General features: G+C 45.3%; 1 protein-coding gene across 7 annotated transcripts in view; it reads right to left on the bottom strand.

The window, feature by feature from the left end:
* Positions 1 to 57: 57 nt before the first annotated feature.
* The window catches only part of SYNRG (synergin, gamma), an 87995-nt gene continuing 70240 nt past the window's right edge, over positions 58 to 17812 (bottom strand). For 4 of the 7 annotated variants that reach the window (XM_010861537.1, XM_010861543.1, XM_010861541.1 and 1 more), the window contains 3 exons: positions 5552 to 5662; positions 5157 to 5192; positions 58 to 4154 (listed from right to left, as the gene is read on the bottom strand). In XM_010861537.1, coding sequence (XP_010859839.1) covers positions 4023 to 4154; positions 5157 to 5192; positions 5552 to 5662 — 279 coding nt within the window. In that variant the 3' untranslated portion in view covers positions 58 to 4022. Of the gene's footprint in view, positions 4155 to 5156; positions 5193 to 5551; positions 5663 to 13320; positions 13680 to 17812 lie in introns of those variants that run through there. The other 3 variants (XM_010861538.1, XM_010861539.1, XM_010861540.1) reach the window with 3 other exon arrangements.

Raw genomic sequence — 17812 nt, 5'->3', positions numbered from 1 at the left:
GAGGGGGTGTGTGTGTTGATGGACAAAAGATAGCTCTTGAGTAACCATTAAGGGTATGGCTCCTGTGATAATTGTGAACGCTGCTTAAAACAGACATCGCCTTGAGTTGTGTCAGCGTTTCCCATCCTTGCAGATGGGCGGTATTAACCTCAGGAGACAAACAGCGTGGTCTTCTACACTAAGAAAGTGTAGTTCTCAGCCGTCTCTTGGTAACCGGAGGGCACCGATGCAGTGGGTCCTCCACGAAAGAAGTTGTTTTTTAACAAAAGGTATGCCCCTTTGCCTGCCTACTGACTTACACAGAAATGCCCTAAACGGAACCTCAGCACAAATGATAAGCTAACACAATGGCTTCCTTTGTTGAAACTTGGAAATGTCACCGCCCCTCGTAAATCTGACAGCACAACAGGGTAGGTACCCGTTTCTGCGAGTGTCCATTCCATGCCCCTGGGAAGCCACTGCGAGCTCCCACGCTGCCCCTTCCTTTTCTAGGAGGGCCACCTGTCCCAGCAACAGCCTGCTTTTACTTCATTTGCCAGGTAGGTTGTAGCCTGCTTATATCCATAGAAAAATTGCCTAGATTTTGGTTTTGTGTGGCAAGAAGCCCTACATATAATGCCAGTGGCTGTGTATTTATATAAATCATATTCTTCAGATTTTACCTGGTTTGTGGCAATCGTCTCCCTCTGTGTTCTAATTTTGAAAATCTGCCCACTTAAAAACATGCGCCATTATTGTCTGCATGGGAAAATTAAAATGAAACTAATGGTTTCTGTGGGAAATCAGAGCAACCCATAAACGCTTTGGCAGCACATGATCAAAAATCAATCAGAAAACAATCTGTGGTTGTGGGGGCTGGGCTCCTCCAATATGAAGGCAAACTCTAGGCCTGGTGGTCTCTGGAGAAATACCCCAGACTCTCTCTGCACAGGAGGACACCTGGTGGCAGAGGCCCTTTGTAATGAAGAGAATTCTCCTGCGGAGATCCTGGCAGACGTCCACGCCGGGGTGGAGCGAAGCACGCTCTGAACACTTAGGGAGTCTAACACCTTTCTCATCTAAATGTCTGGGTTTATCAGCGAAAAGTCACAAAGGAAGCTGTGTGGCCTCCAAGGTGTGAGGGGAATTTTTAGTAGAGATCATAAAGGCCCTATCATTTTTTCTAAGCTTAAGAACACACCAGTCATTAAATAAAAAGCAATTAGAAGGCACCTGTAAATAATTGCGTAGATGCACACCACATATATTCAGATGATTTAAGCACCTCTATGAACTGCTAACCAATAGCCACAGGAAAAAACAAAACATAGATAATATCCTGATAGACCCTGTGCTGCTGCTATCTCAAGCGTGTCCAGACAAAAACTACACAGTAAGCCATAAAAAATTTAAAGGCAAAATACACCACCAAAACAGAGCTTACTAATTGCCACTCAAGCAGGGGGGTGAAGCAGCTTGCACAGTGCATTGTGTGGACGTGAGTAACCTTGGTTACTGTTTCCAAGGACACTGGGCTCTTGGCTAACAAGCACTGAGGTGAAGCTGAATGCAGTGTGACTCATTTTAATAAACCTGCGTAAAGAAAATCAATGTGACGGAATTCCACACTCCCCAAATCTTTATTGGCAGATCTAATAAAGCGTTTCCAATTCTAAACAAGATACTGAAAATCGTGAATACCCTTTGCAGCAAAAGCTTTTCGTTGACGCCTGCTGTATTTGCCCTCTGGCACCTTCCATGAGGTGACTAAACCTATCGTACTTGCTAAGGTCAGCAGTAATTATACTTACGAGTTTCATCTGAGGCGTTCTGGAATACATCTAGAAACGGAAACCTATCTGGTTAACAGGTGAGCACTGTCATCAACATGGACCACTGTGACAGAATAATAGTCCACAAAGCGTTTCCAAAAATGTCTCTGCCGTGGAAATTCTGTCAAACTGGGAGACGTTTCTTGTTGCAAAGGTAGATTTGTGACCGTGGTCTATCATGGAATGTATAACACCAATGAGAAGGCTGCTTGAATTTTGGTGCCATGTCGAAACCCGAGGCACTGCCCAGGCTGAAGTGGAGCCTGGAGGCCCCAGGCAAAGTTTACTAGAAACCGGCCCATTTGTGTCGTCACTGACACCCGCTGGCCCTGCGGAGGGCAAAGGTAACAACTCAGAGACAGCTGTTCTGGTTGTTAGCAGCTGGAGATGGTATCATCCACAACAGATGAGAAAAAACAGACTGACCTCAGCAACCCTTGTCTGCATCCGGGCATGCGGCCAGGGAAAGCAGAAGCCCCAGCAGCTCAGGAATGAAAACGTTCTCTGCCTTTCTTGGGGAGGGTGGGAGTAAAAGATGGAAGATGGAGCAAAATCGAATTGCCCCAAGTTTTGTCCTGAGGAGGGGAAAATGATCTAATTATGTAAAGAGACAAAACCAATTTTTCCAGTTTACAAACAAAAACTAAGTATGTCAGAGAGCTTAAGCCACACAAAGAGAAGCACCCAAGGTTCAAAATCGCCTAAGCACGTGATTCACAACAGAGAAACGTGTGTCCCAGGAACAACACAGTCCTTACTCCCTGACTTTTTCCCCGATTTTATGCATTCGGTTTAAGCAGCAAAGAAAATTCCCTGTACCAGAGAGCATGCAGGCGCTCCCTGGTGACCCAGTGGTGTGGACTTCGTGCTTTCACTGCTGAAGACGCAGGTTCAATCCCTGGTAGGGAAGCTAGGATCCCACAAGCTACACAGTGAGACCAAAAAAAAAAAAAACCCACACAACAGAGAGCATGAGCCTTTTCCTTCTAAAATTCAATGCTGGTTCTGAGCAACGTCCTGCCATTGCTTCTAAGTCACGTGCCTCTACCACAGATACACACCTTACTCTTCTCCTTGCTGGGCCATGAGCTCCACCGTCCAACCCTGAGCAATTTCCAGGTCTCTCACAGAGAAACGGATTGGTCCCTGTGCAGGCGTTCTTGGAAATCTGGACAGAGGCCTTCGCAAAGAGATTTCATTCAGCTGCCTTTCCAAACCTTGTTTGAAAAAAAACACCACGTTCATAGCCTGTGTGTGAGGCAACACAAGGCCTTCAGTGAAGACCCCCAAGGGCAACGACTCATCCAGATACACCAAGATTCAGGGCTCGGTCGAAATGAACATTCTTCTCCACTGCAAAGTTCCCAGGTGTGCTTTGAAAGTTTTCTTGAAAGCTGCTGCTGCTGCTGCTGCTAAGTCGCTTCAGTCGTGTCCGACTCTGTGCGACCCCATCCATAGACGGCAGCCCACCAGGCTCCCCCATCCCTGGGATTCTCAAGGCAAGAACACTGTGGTGGGTTGCCATTTTCTTGAAAGCTGACAGTCTTACAAATGCACGAACAGAGCAGAGAACTGGTTCTGTTGTGACACTGAAGTTGGTAAACCCACCCTCACCCACCTACCACTGTCCAGTGGACAGAAGCAGAAATTTTTCTATAAAAAGAATATCCGTTTAATCACAATTTCCCCCTTTCTATTCATTTTAGATATTAACACACTAAATGTGGCTAAATGCATTCTACTTCACACAACAATAAGTGTTCCAGATACACAAGCACTGGCTCAAAATCCTTCCGACTCCAGTCCTAGAGCAAGAATTTAATTTTCTTCAAATGTCAGTTCTTCACAGTTTCAATGCTACAGCAGCAAATTATTCCTTAGATAAAGGCAATTGTGGTCCATATTTTAAAACATCTTAAGAGAACTAGAGATAAGTTAGCAAACTTCCAGTGCCACGTGCAGTTTGGGTAGGGCGGTTTGACCTGAAACCCCAAAGACTGGCCGCAGGAACTTGGGGGCAAAGCTCGTCTGTGGGAAAGACTAGAACTTGCACAGCCCCTCCCCCGCCTCTTGAGGCTTTCCTCCTGATGGGGTGGGCGGGGGGAGCTCCACAGCATTCACATTCCGTTTACTGGTCCCTGTCACCCCAAGGGGTGTGGTGGAAGAAAACAAACCCAGCCGGGTGCGTCATAGAGGAGCTGTCAGGAGCTTTCAGAGCAAATCAGGCAGGATCAGGCCGGGAGGTTTCGGTTCAACACAGTTGATCCAGAAGTTGGCACAGCTGGCGTGATACTGGTGTCCCCCGTACGCCAGCTTGAAGCCGTCAGTTTCCGAGTTGAACGCCTGCCAGGAAGAAACAGACAGGGAGGGGGAGTGGTCAGGCTCCCTCCACGCCCAGGTGCTGACCGGCAGCCGTATGGACCCCGCTCCAGGACACAGAGGCTGAGGCCAGACTGGCACACACACAAAAGCTGAGCAGGTGGCTACAGGAATTCAAGCGAGAAAAGTTTTGTGCCGCTAATTAAATGCATAAAAAAAATCTTTACTGTTAAACCCAGTTTCAGCAAAAGGAGGCCAGATCTTTCCTAGAAAAGGCACACAGAGGCTGTGGGGGGTTGGCAGGGGTCATGACAGGGGAACGAAAATAGCCAAGGGCCGGGGATCATTTTGATCTCTTTGTGAAGAAGGAAGCCCTTCCCTGAGGCTGGCATTTGACTGTTACATGCCATCCCTGAGGTCTCGGAGGCTCGTAACGTCCTATCATCAGAGAAAACTCAAGATTAAAATGGGACTAATGCCACTGGGAGCTGAGAGCCAAACTGACATCATTAAAATGTCCAAATAGGTTCAGGGCTTGTAAAAAAGATACCAAACACCTAAGAATGCTTTCCAAATGAATAATGCTTGCAGGTAAGTTACAGCCAGCCAGGCCTAACCTCAACCACTTCCTAGGGTGTTTTCTAAACGTCTACAAATAAACAAAACTCTGTCCTGCCCCCTAAATTTGTTTCTGTCTGCTAACAGCCAAGTGCTGAAGCTCTCTAACCTCTTCTGTGTCACAATGACCTGGTTTTCCAGAAGCTGCCCTTTCTGTCACCCTGTTCCTCCTAGAGGAAAATAACCGCCATACCAGAAGCCGATTCTGAGCCACAAAGCATGCACACAAGACGGAAGTGACCCGCGTGGACACATTAGTTGACTGAATCGGACACTGTGGGAATGGGAAAGACTCAGCAAAGCATGTATGATTGGAACAGCTCAGGATGACAGTGCAATCACTGAACTTGCCCTCCACATTCAAAATTAAGATGGGAGACACTAAGCTAACAAGTAAGCGGTTCATACTTTTTTAGGATGCTCTTCTGCAGGCTTCTCTTCTTTCTGAAATAATGTTGAAACCATAAGGTCAACAAAATTCCCAGCACAGGGCCTCTGGCCTGCAAACCAGTCCTTACAGGTCGACCCTTCTCCCTGTGCCACCCTGCCTGCAGAGGGGGCTACAGGCACAAGGCAAACGAGCCCGCTCCACGGAAAGGCAAGACCTGCATCCACTCCTGCAACAGCTCCCCGTACCGCCCCTCGGAAGGAAGTCTCTGCTTCTCTGGTCCCATCTCAGGACTTGATCAGCTCCCCGCCTCTGGTCACAGACCGTGCGGAGAAGTGGGCCAGGTGGGCTCGTGCCCCGGGTCCTGTCGGGGACGTGCTCTGCCTTGGAAGTGGTGGGGGAGGTGGTGACTTACCCGGCTCCTGGAGTCTACGTTCAAGAGGCACACCCCGCAAGCCAGCTCCTGAGCATTTTTAATCCCAGGCCGGAGCATACAAGAGGAAAAATCCAGTGAATTTTCATCAGGCTGTGATGACAAGACAAACGGGTAAGGAGACAGCAGTTCCCCATGCTGCTTGGCTCAGCTCTCTGATCCCGCCTCCCAGTTGGTCCAGCAGCAAATTCAGTGAACGCTCTACCACCGCCAGCACAGTCATTCCATTTCCCTGGGGATGTCAGGACGTGTGAAAAACGGTCCCTACCCTCAGAGCTCAGTTCAGGGTCGGGGTGAGGTGGGTATCAGGCAACACGGCGTGATGAGAGCCACACTAGTGTGTGTGTAAGAACCGAGGGCCAGAGCAAAGCGCGGAGGGGCTGGGGCACTGACCCGACTCAAGGGGAAAGGAGCGGGGTGGCAGAGAACGCTTCCTAGAACTTACGGTCATCGGGGCTGAGTCCTGAGGGGTGTTTGGTGGGGGAGGGTGTGGTGGGGAGGGAAGGGTATTTATGTGGAATAAGCAGCATGGGCAAAGGCCTCTAAGCAGATTGGGTAGGAGGAGAAATCTAGGGGGTGGGGGCCGAGCTTATGGACAGAGGGAGGAGACGAAGCGGGAGCAGGAAGGCCTTGAAAGGAGTATGAGGGGCTGAGACTTCATCCTGGAGAGCCTTAAGGGCTGTCACCATGCTGACAGGATGCGGTCTGCACTCTGGACAGACCCCCTGGCTGCAGCGCGGGTGATGAACTGGGGGACTGGTCTCATTACAAGGCTGCGGTAGTGAGCCAGGAGACAGGCCCTGAAGGGCAGAACAGAGGGAGCAACAGTGGAGAGAAATGGACACGGGGAGCTGTTAAGGCCCCAGAATCAACAGGCCTGGAGGACTGGGCACCTGAGAGGATCCACCCTACTGAGGCGGGTGAGAGGAGAAGGAGTCTGGGGTGGAGACGGGGAGAAGAGCCCAGGTTGGTGCGAGCCAAATCGAAGCTGCCTGCGGGTCAGCAGAGCTCTGACGCTGCATGAGCAGGCAGGTGGATACATGGCTCTAGCGCTCCAGAAAGAGGGAGCTGGACATCACTGGCTACAGAGAGTAAACACTGGGCTGACCAGAATGTTCGTCAAGAGTTTTTCCATAAAATGTTACAGGAAAACCCCAACGACCTGTATGCCAACCCAAGATAATAGCAGCTAATACGTCAAGCCCTTACCTGTGCTAAGCAGTACACTAGGCTCTTTTTATGCGTTATTTTATTTCTTACCAAAAAAAAAGTATGAAATATGGAATGTAGACTAAAGATTAAAGCTGTTAATTTCTTAAAAGCTATAATACACATCTATCATATGAAGCTTTTAATTCCTAGATGTTTATCCAAGAGAAATGCAAACACGTTAACAAAAGTCTTGTATGACAAATGTTCACGGCAGCTCTATTCCTGTTAGCCCAGACTGCAAACAGCTTGTATCAATAAACAAAAAAATGGATTTTAAAAGAACATAGCATATTCATACAATGAATATTACTCAGGGATAAAAGGGGATCAAACTGATACACACAACACAGATGAATTTTTACAACACGCAATGTAAAAGAAGCTGACACAAGAACATATGCAGCGCATAATTTCATTTATATTAGGTTCCAGAACAGGCAAATCTAGGATAATGCAAAGTTACAGAAAATAGATGGCTGTTTTGGGAATCAGATCAGAGGGCTGGGAAGGGGCAAAAGGGAGCTTGAGCGGGTGATGAAAGCTCTCCACCTATCGATGGGCGTGGGCTACATGGTTGTGTGCATTTGTCAAAACTGATCCAACTATCCATTTACAGTCGGAGCATTTCATTACATCTAAGTTATTCTGCAATTATGAAACACACTGAATAATAAAACAAGACAAAAACAACCAAAAATACAAAAGCAGAAAAATGAAACAAAAAACCAGAATGGGAGAAAATATTTGCAAACAATGTGACTGACAGGGGCTTAATATCCAAAATATATCAACAGCTCATACAATGCAACAACAAAACAACCCAGTCAAAAATGGGCAGAGGACCTGAATAGACACTTCTTTAAACCAGACATGCAGATGGCCAGCAGGCACGTGAAAAGATGCTCAACGTCACTAATTATTAGATAAATGCAAATCAAAACTACAGTGAAGTACCGCCTCCCACCAGTCAGAAAGGCCATTATTAACAAGTCTACAAATAACAAATGCTGGAGAGTGTGAAGAAAAATGAACCTGCCTGCACTGTTGGTGGGAATATAAATTGGTGTAGCCACTATGGAGAACAGTGTGGATGTTCCTCAAAAAGCTGAAGAGAGAGTCTCCATGTGATGCAACAATCCCACTCCTGGCCTTATACCCAGACAAGACTGTAATTTGAAAAGACACGTGCACCCCTCTGTTCACAGCGGCCCTATCTGGAATAGCCCAGACACGGAGACCGCCCACTGACAGACGAACAGGCACAGAAGATGCGGCACATACGCACAAGGGGATAAAAAAGAGCCATGAAAAAGGACAGAGTGATGCCCACTGCAGCAACACGGATGCACCTGGAGGTTATTATACTGAGTGAAGTCTGAAAGAAAACAGACAAATCCCATACGATACCACTTATACGTGGAGTCTAAAATATGACACAGATGAGCCTACCTATGAACAGAAACACAGACAGACAGAACAGTCTGGTGGCCTGGAGGGTGGGGACCGAGGGAGGGACAGAGCACGGGCTGAGGTCAGCAGATATAAGCTTTTATATACAGAATGGAGAAACAACAGGGTCCCACGGTACAGCCCAGAGAACTATGTTCAGTATCCGATGATACACCATAATGGAAAAGAATATTAAAAAAAAGAGTGTATATATGTAAGTGAGCCACTTTTCTGTACAGCAGAAATCAATCTATTATAAATCAATTATACTTCAATATAAAAAATCTAATCAAGAAAATAAGATTTTGGATTCTTAATGGGTAGAAGTTAGGTATACCTGAACTAATTTATATTTCTCATATATGCCCTAGAACAGAGTTTCTTAAACTTGGCACCATTGACATTTTAAGCTGGTTAAATCTTTGCTGTGGGGCCTGTCCTCTGCATGTAGGATGTTTAGCAGGATCCCTGGCTAATTTGGGGACAAAACTGCTCCCTTCCCGGCTCAATTAAGAACTGACTTTCCAAAGAGGAAGACGTATGCAGGCATGCATGTAAATATGTACATACGCACAAACCCACACCCGTAAGCTTATTATAAACTTTACTGATATGAAGAATGTGTAGCGCACATTTTACAAATAATCAAATATACCATCCTTTTATTGTAAATTTCACATAGTATCTTTTTTTTTAACTGCACTGCACAGCATGTGGGATCTCAGTTGCCCCGACAGTCAGTGTGGAGTCTTAACCACTGGACTGCCAGGAAGTTCTTCCCCCGCCCACCCACCCCCGTAGTATCTTATTCTCACAAAATGCTTTCTTGGATTTTTGCCCAACTCTTAGATCAACAGGCAACCTCTGCTTGCTCTCCTGAAAGAGTGTAACTTCTAATGTGAATGCTGATGTCTGATGTGGAGGACAAGGGCTAGAGTGCCACCACTCAGACATACTTTGGAACTTCATTTGTCTGTCAAATACGTGACTTCTTTGCTGAATCAGATAATAGTTTTTGAATATTGCAGAATCTTTACCCAACTTTTGGTTCTACTCTCAACATAAGGGCTACATACACAAACAGCATACTTTTAAGTTTAACCTACATTAATATTTTCTCTGTATCACTTTAAATCTAGAAAATCAACAAGTCAAGCCCTAGTTTGAAGCATTTGTGGATTTCCATGGTACAAATACTCCTCCATGGTTGATTTTGAGCTACCAGCGCAATGTCAGTGAACACAGGGGTGGGAAGAGATCCCACCATCATATAGTATTTCCACAAATGAAAACACTGGACTAGGGTGACCAACTTCCTGGTCAGTGCACGACTATCCCCATTTTATGGACTTCCCGGTGGTCCAGTGGATTAGAACCCACCTGCCAACGCGGGGGACATGGATTCGATTCCCGGTCTGGAAGATCCCACACGCCAAAAGGCAAGTAGGCCGTGCACCACAACCACTGAGGCCTGCACCCCAGAGCCCGCGCTCTGCGACGAGAAGCCACCGGGGCGAGAGAGCAGCCCCCACTCACTGCAACTAGGAAAGCCTGCGAGCAGCAATGAAGACCCAGCACGGCCGAAAATAAGTAACTTACAAAAAAAGACTGTGCCCATCTTAGCTCTGAGGAAACCCCTTGGTCCTGAGCTAACCAGGACAGCTGATTGTCCTTGGACAGACAGGAATAATCTCCAACGCTAAGGAACATGCTTCGGTACGTGGGAAGGAAGTGAGGATGCAAGGGAGTCCACAGGAACACAGTAAAAGGGGCCACTGTCGCGTCTTGAGAACCAGAAACAAGAGCAGAACAAATCAAGAGTGAGAAAGGCCTTAAGTCACCAAGCTGAGCTCAGAAAAACGTCTGAGTTTAAGACTGCCTCGGCTCTGCGGTGTGATGCCTGATTGTAACACAGTCCGGAGTGATCACGCCACGGGGTGGCTTCAGTGAAACAGAGACAAGGGCCTGTAGTCCAGAGTGTGACGGATCTGGGAGCCTGGCGAGTTGGCTTTCGTTTTTCTTCAAGAATACTGAGATGACCAGGAAAACGGCAAATCTGATGACAAAAGAGTGGCTACGTGCTCCATAGTTACTTTAGGCTGAAGCACTGAGGAGTCACCACACTGTCTCTGTATTTGCATAACTATATTACTTTTCCCAGGGAAAAAAAAGGGCTTCTCTCACCAGGAAAATGTGTAGATTATATATGATAGTTCCCCATCCCTTCTGAATCTGAAATGGTAAACCACGTACCAGGTTCCACAAACATCTCAAACTAACCTGAGCTAAATCCATTCAGATCACACGGAGGGAAGGAAGAATGACAGACAGTTCTCAGAGAAGAGAAGGGAGGTGCAAGATTCAACTGTATGAACCCACTCCACCTTAGCTGAGCGGAGGATAATTCCTTTTCTTTTTTAGGGCCCTCATGACCTATTTGGTCAAACCGAAAAGCAGGCGGCACTGTCACCGGTCCGTCGTCCAATTCTGTCCTTGTAAAAGGGCAACTTTTCACATGCCCTCCCCTCCCTCCTTCAACTGGTGTTAGGGTCCTCACAGATACATAAAAAGGGCGCTGGAAAGGACTGAATACTCTAAATGATTATCACAATTATTCACTTTGATAAATAAAACCTAAAATGCTCTTTGAACTGGTTAAAAGCACAGCAGCATGTCTGTAATCTACATTACAGACATTCATCATGTTCTTGAAGAAGGCCTGTTTGAGAAATAATTAGAACCCAAGGAAACTAAATCCTGAAGAAAAAAAAAGTTAATAAGAGCCTTTAATATATGTTTACCAAAGGAATAAAAGAAGCAAACGAAAAGGTCGTATTGTAAACTCCAGTGAAAATCATAAGGCTCTGCATAAATTACTCCATAGTCAAATTAATCTTTCAAATGACCAAATTAACCTTTATAAATATACATCTATTAGCAAGGGGATTATTGCAGTCCACAGTAATAGTGTGACACCAATCGAAGGGCCTAACTCTAGGAGGAGGCACGCCCTCCACAGGCCACCTTGCACTGCGTGTCACCTACTTTAACTGGCAAGTATGTCACGTATTTAGCAAAGATAAAAAGCCAGCAATATTATACTCGACCTGTATACACTGACAAATCCCAGAGGCAGGCTGGGATATACTGATATAATCCTGAATCTTTAGCCAATAATAAACTACTAAAATGGTATCCAAGAAAATCACTATTAAGGAAGAAGAGTTTGGTAGCAACTAGCATTCCTTACTGATAGCCTTATTCTCCCTCTCTATCCCTCTGCGTTAGACACGGCTGTGTGACTTGTCATGGTGTTGAGAGACTGAGGATAATACGCGCGCTTCTTTAAGCACATTGGCCTTAAAGAAGGAAGCCTTTAAGGCCAATGTGCTACTTGTCATGTTCCCTTGATCCTCTCCTGGCGACCAGCTATTTTGTTCCACTCAGTGAAGCTCTATCATGCCAGATGCTGGAGTAAGGAGGGCATGGCATAGAGCCCCTCCAGCTTGAGATGGACATGGAACAGGAGCCGGGGATAAAGCTCTGTTGTTTCACACTGCCAAAGAGGGTGGTGGTGGTCGTGGTGTTTGTTACCATCAAACTTAATTTGACTGCAATAAAATTTACTCTCTTAGAGTCCTGGAGGTCAGAAGTCTAAAATGAGTTGGCAACGCTGCTTTTCTTACAGGAATTCTAGGGGAGAACACACATCTTCGTCTTTTCTAGTGTCTCGAGACTGCCTGCACGCTCTGGATCACAGTTCCCTCTCCAACGCCAAGAGTGCAGCATTCGCCAGTCTCTTTTGATTGGCACGCTGCTTTGCAGCCATGAAAGTAAAAGATGCCTGTTATTGGAAGAAAAGCTATGACAAGCCTAGACAGCATATTAAAATGCAGAGACATCACTTTGCCAATAAGGTCCGTATAGTCAAAGCAAGGTTTTTCCAGTGGTTATGTATGGAGAGTTGGATCATAAAGAAGGCTGAGTACCGAAGAATTGATGTTTTCAAGTTGTGGTGTTGGAGAAGATTCTTGAGAGTTCCTTGGACGGCAAGGAGAACAGGGCAATCCTAAAGAAAATCAACCCTGAGTATTCACTGGAAGGATTGATGCTGAAGCTCCAATACTTTAGCTACCTGATGCAAAGAGTTGACTCATTGGAAAAGACCCTGATGCTGGGAAAGCCTGAAGGCAGGAGGAGAAGGGGACCACCAGGGAAGTCCTCTTGCCTTCCTCTTATAAGGATCCTTGTCATGCCTCTTGGCCTGCTGAGATAATCCATGCTGTTTCCCGTTCAAAGACCCTTAATGTAATCACATCTGCAAAGTCCCTTCTACCACCTAAGGTAAAACATTCACAGGTTCTAGGACTTAGAACATGAACATCCTGGGGGTGGGGAGGCGTTATCCTGTCTACTATATCTACCTTTGGTCAAATAGATGGTCATGTGGAGACAATGAATATTCTGTCTCTAAAACACTATGCAGATTGGCCAGATGATAAAAATGCTATCGTTAAAAAAAATAAACTGCTCGCCTGACATGCCACAGCAACAGGAAGTACTCTGAAATTCACTGCTTATTTCACACTGAAAGGAAGCGGGGAAGAATTTTATTAGACTGAGGGTAATAGTGGAATCACAGAGCCTGGGTGATCTTCAGTTGACTAGAGGTTAGGAGAGTAACAGTCCTGTCTCTTCTCATAGATTTCATATGGCAAAATAAATCAGCTTTGTTTTCCAGGACTGAAGTCTTGGTTACAAACCTACTGAACTTCAATCCACAACCATGAGATAAAACCTCAACATAATTATTCACTCATCAGACTTCCCCGGTGGCACAGTGGATAGGAATCCGCCTGCCAACACAGGGGACATGGGTTCGATCCCTGATCCAGGAAGATGCCACATGCTGCAGAGCAAATAAGCCCACGTGTCACAACTACCAAGCTGCGCGCTGCAACTCCTCAAGGCCGAGCGTTTTAGAGCCTGTGCTCTGAAAAAAGAGAAAGGTGGGCTTCTCTGCCAGCATACTGAGAAGCCCACGCACCCCAACTAGAGAGCAGCCCCTGCTCTCAGCAACTACAGCAAAGCCCTCATGCAGCAACAAAGATCCATAGCAACCAGAAAAAAAAAAGCACTCACCTCACCTCACTAAAATAGAGGATTTTTCTCTCTTGAGAAAAAAGTTTCTTCAATCAGTGCTCAGAAGAGGTACGCTTTTGCCACAAGAGGGAGTTTTAGTCCATGGATTAAGGGAGCATTAAACAGAGGACCGTGTAAAACTGCCGCCAGTGTAACTTCCAACGTAAAGAAATCGTAAGGAGCCGCAATTTTGAGGTTAAGACTTGTGCTCTGCTTCCCTTAGCCCAAGCGTCACTGCTGCACCCAGAACTTTTTCACTTGGCAAAAGTAACGCAGTCTCCTTTCGATGCAGAGAGTCCCATAGAGTCTTTGGGGGAAGAAACGAGTCATTTTTTAATACTTTGGAAGCTGGGACTAACACAGTAGGAAAAGTGGTTTTAGGCAATGATTTATATTCAATCCCAGGTTTGTGACTTTCAGCCAAGTTTCATCTTTTCTGAGCTCCAACTTCTGCACTTGTAAAACTGGGGATTACGCTGACTTTACGGGATTGTTAACCAGGATTGAACGAGAAGGAATACAGCACAATGTCCAGCAGGTTCTCGGTGCAAAAGAAATAGTAACTATTGTCTCAGTGTTATTGGAACCAAAGAGCCTGGCTGTCGTGACTTAGTTCATTAAGTAGAGCGCAGAGCACGGGGCCTCCAGGGATGCCCTCAGGTAAGGTGTAAGGACCGAAGGCCCACCAGTTAGCAAGAGCAAAGGTCGTGGTATAATCAGGAGAAATATGAGTAGGGAATGACTATTTTTCACAGCTAACCTAGTGAAAACAGCAACAATAACTGGAAGAGCATGTGTGACTGTGGAAATAAACACTCAGCGGCAGCCACAACGCACAGTGCGCTCCTGTGGCGTCTAGTGGCGGACGTCTAGCCTTCTGAGGCCTAAAAAAAGGTCAGGCAAAGTCACTCAAGCATCCAGATCCAGACATGGATGCTAGAAACGGATGTGCCCAGTGGGAGTCTGCAGGGGAGGGCATGAATGCCTGGCCACTCTTGCCCTCATGTGGAGGGATTCAGAGCCACCGTAGTGAGGGGCAACACCCCCAGGCTAGGCAGGGGACTAACGCACAGAATCACAGAACCAAGTCCTAAGGCTCCTTTAAAAAGTTTGGGCAAAACTAATCCTTCATGTAAAAAATCAGAACATGGCTTATCTCTGAGTGGGGCGAAGTCAACAAAGGAGCGTAAGGAAAGCGTCTGGGAAGACGGGCTGTATTGGGTCTCGACCAGGCCTGGGTTATGTGTAGCATGCATTTGTCAAGACCACTGAGCGGTATAACGAAGATTCTTGCATTTTATTAAGTATATATTTTATTAAAAAAGGAAAAAAGAAAAAAATTAAAGAAAGCCAGGAAGGGCAATCAGAATCTCGAAGGCAAGCCTTTCTCATGAGCAAGATGTACAAGGACGAAACTGGCTTCCACCTCACCCCGAAAGCAGCTCCCTCAGAGCCGTAATCAAGGCTAAGAGTCTCCCCAAATACCCTTTGCTCCAAACAGAAAAGGGCTAGAACCTGCTTAACACACTTGGTCTTCTGTGATATCTTTTCTTTAGAGTTCACAGCCACCTTTTTCTAACAGTACCAGAAGAGATAGATTTGTATAGCAGTCTAGTTTTCAGTGTTAATAAGAAACCAACTGCCATCAAAACAAAGAACCTTAAAATCTAAGTGGCAAGGGGGCTCCTTTAAGCTCCTCTACAGTCCTGAGATGTTAACCGGGGAAGAAGTATACAGAAAATAACTTGACTGTTTAGATCAAGTCACTGCCAAGACAGACTTCTGCTGTTTCATCTCTTTAACCCCAAAGCTAAGGAACAACTCATCTTCCGCAAGAAGGCTTTTGCCTTTCTGCTTTCACCCATCCAATCTGCCCATTCAAGGGGGCAACAGAGTACTGTGGTTGAAAAAGCAGACTTAGGACTCTTTCAAACTGAGTCCAGGTCTCACCGATATCTCTGTGCTTCAGTTTCTTCATTTAATCAGGGGAGAATATTATTATCTACCCTCAAGACTGCTGTATTCATTACATCCATGTAGAGAGTCATGAATAGGGTCTGGCACACAGTAAGCATTCAGTAAATGTTGGCTAATGATGCGGACGATGTTTAGGCTTAATGTAGTCCACAGGAGTAGAGAGTTAGGAGCAGAAGATGGGTGACTTAGGAGACACCCAGACCCGCACATTCCTAATGTGTGGCTGTAGGTATCTTGCTGCTAAAAAAACATGGAACAGATGCGTGTTGAGGTGAGACCTTTGTGAGACTGAATACAGAGGCTCTGATGAACTTTGATGCCAACAGTGCAAAGGGGACACGCTGGATTTTATGACATCCCCCTCCATCCCACAGCCTCACGGGCACCCACGTGCATCGCCAGCCAATCAACTTCATTTGTGACTGGAGTCTGGAAACACTTTTTTAAAAAGCCAGCGGTGGGACTTGCTGGTGGTCCAAGGGCTAAGACTTTGAGCTACTAATTCAGGGGGCCTGAGTTTGATCCCTGGCCAGGGAACTAGATCTTGCATGCCGTAACAAAGATCAAAGATTCAGGGTGCCACAACTACAACCCAGCACAGCCAAATAAAACAAACAAAAACCGCCAGGGTTTTATGACCCACACACAACCCTATCACCATTCTGCAATACTCCCTTCCAGCACTGTAATAATAGTTCTGTGTTATTTCAAACTTTGTGCTCCTTTAAAAAATGGCCATGTAACATCCTACTATGAAGATTCACACAATTAAATTCTCCAGATTTGGACTTTTAGGTTATTTTCAACTTTTCACTTTTACAAAGAACAACTTGTGCATTTGAGCTGCTTCTTTTTGTGAGTTTGTATGTAGAACCCTCTACCTTAGGGAGTTTTCCAAAAAGTGGAACTACTTAATCAACCGCTCTGGAGGTCCGTAAATCTTTTCATTCATTCAGCATTTACTGGGTATTGACATGGTGCCTGGCACGGTGCTCAGAGTAGACAGACGACGGACATGCGGTCCTGGTCCTTGTCCTCAATGAGTTCCCAGGTGGGAGGGAAAGCATGCTGCCAGACACCTTTCCCATGGGGTGGCACCAATTTCTTAATGAATTAATTCCCAATAAATTCCCTAAGAAGCAGTCCCATTTTACCACATCAACATGCTAAAGGTTCAAATAAATAAACCAAATCCCAAACTGGGTTTATTAGGTGGTTAAAAAAAAAAAACAACACCTTGTTTTAACTTGAATTATTGTTTACTGATTAGCTGTGCCTCCTCTTTTATGAATCACTTCATGATTTTGCTCTGACTTTACTGGAAGCTGGTGTATTTCGCACTGATTTATGTGTTTTCTTTACCGAACAAAGACTTGAGGCCACTGTCAGTAAGAACTGCCACACTTTTTCTTCTCCTTACCATTTCATCTATTTTGCTCCCCACTTGGAATAACTTTCACTTACTGGGGCTATGCCATTTGATCTACAATGAAAAATTTCCTAAGAAACTACTCAATGAAACCTGTTGCTTTCTAAAAGGGTTATTTCTGAAGATAATGTAGATGATGTTAGTTTCCTCTCTACGAGAACCCACAAAAGAAATTTCTTTCAGATGTGAGTACCAGGAATAGATATGCTTCCTGAGTAGAGGGTTTATTTTTCTGTTATGAACCCAGTGAATCATGGAACTGATCATGTCTTCTTTACATCAGTGCCTGGAAGGGTCAACGGTACAGCTCACCACCAGCAAATGCCAACACTTTAAAAGCACGCATTTTTGCACACAACTTCATTCCTGGCTTTAACATTTTCTGCTTCATTTCCCCTTCATTTTCCTTATCCATTTATTAAAAAAATTTAAACCAGTTATTAAAATAATGAGGTATAAAAATGCTTATCTTGTTTGAAAATAAAGGTAAGGTTCAAAAAGTATAAAACGAAAGATACGAAGCCCCACTAATTGCTACGTTAGAACACAGAGAGATAAAGGACACATGCTCTATGATATCACTTACATATGGAATCTAAAAAATATGAATGAATATATACACAACACAGACCCAGAGACACAGAAAACAAACTTATGCTTACCAAGGAAAGAGGGAGAGGGGTGGACAAATTAGAGGAGCATGAAACTAACAGATACAAACCACTGATACTACATAAAACAGTTGAGTAACAAGGATTTACTGTATACCCAGGGAAGTATACCCAGTGTCGTGTAATAACCTGAAGTGGAACATAATATGTAAAAAACCAAAAACAAAACAAATCACTATGCTCTGTACCCGAAACTAACACAATACTGTAAAATCAACTATATTTTTCTTTTTTGGCTGAACTGTGCATACGGGATCTTAGTTCCCTGACAAGGGATTGAAGCCACGTCCACTGCACTGGAAGTGCCAAGTCAACCACTGGACCACCAGGGAAGCCCCAGATCAACTATACTTCAATTTAAAA

The sequence above is a fragment of the Bison bison genome, unplaced genomic scaffold (genome assembly GCF_000754665.1).
Source record: "Bison bison bison isolate TAMUID 2011002044 unplaced genomic scaffold, Bison_UMD1.0 scf7180017864472, whole genome shotgun sequence".
Taxonomy (NCBI): domain Eukaryota; kingdom Metazoa; phylum Chordata; class Mammalia; order Artiodactyla; family Bovidae; genus Bison; species Bison bison.
Note: the sequence above shows the minus strand (reverse complement) of the source record. Positions and strands in the feature narration are given on the sequence as shown.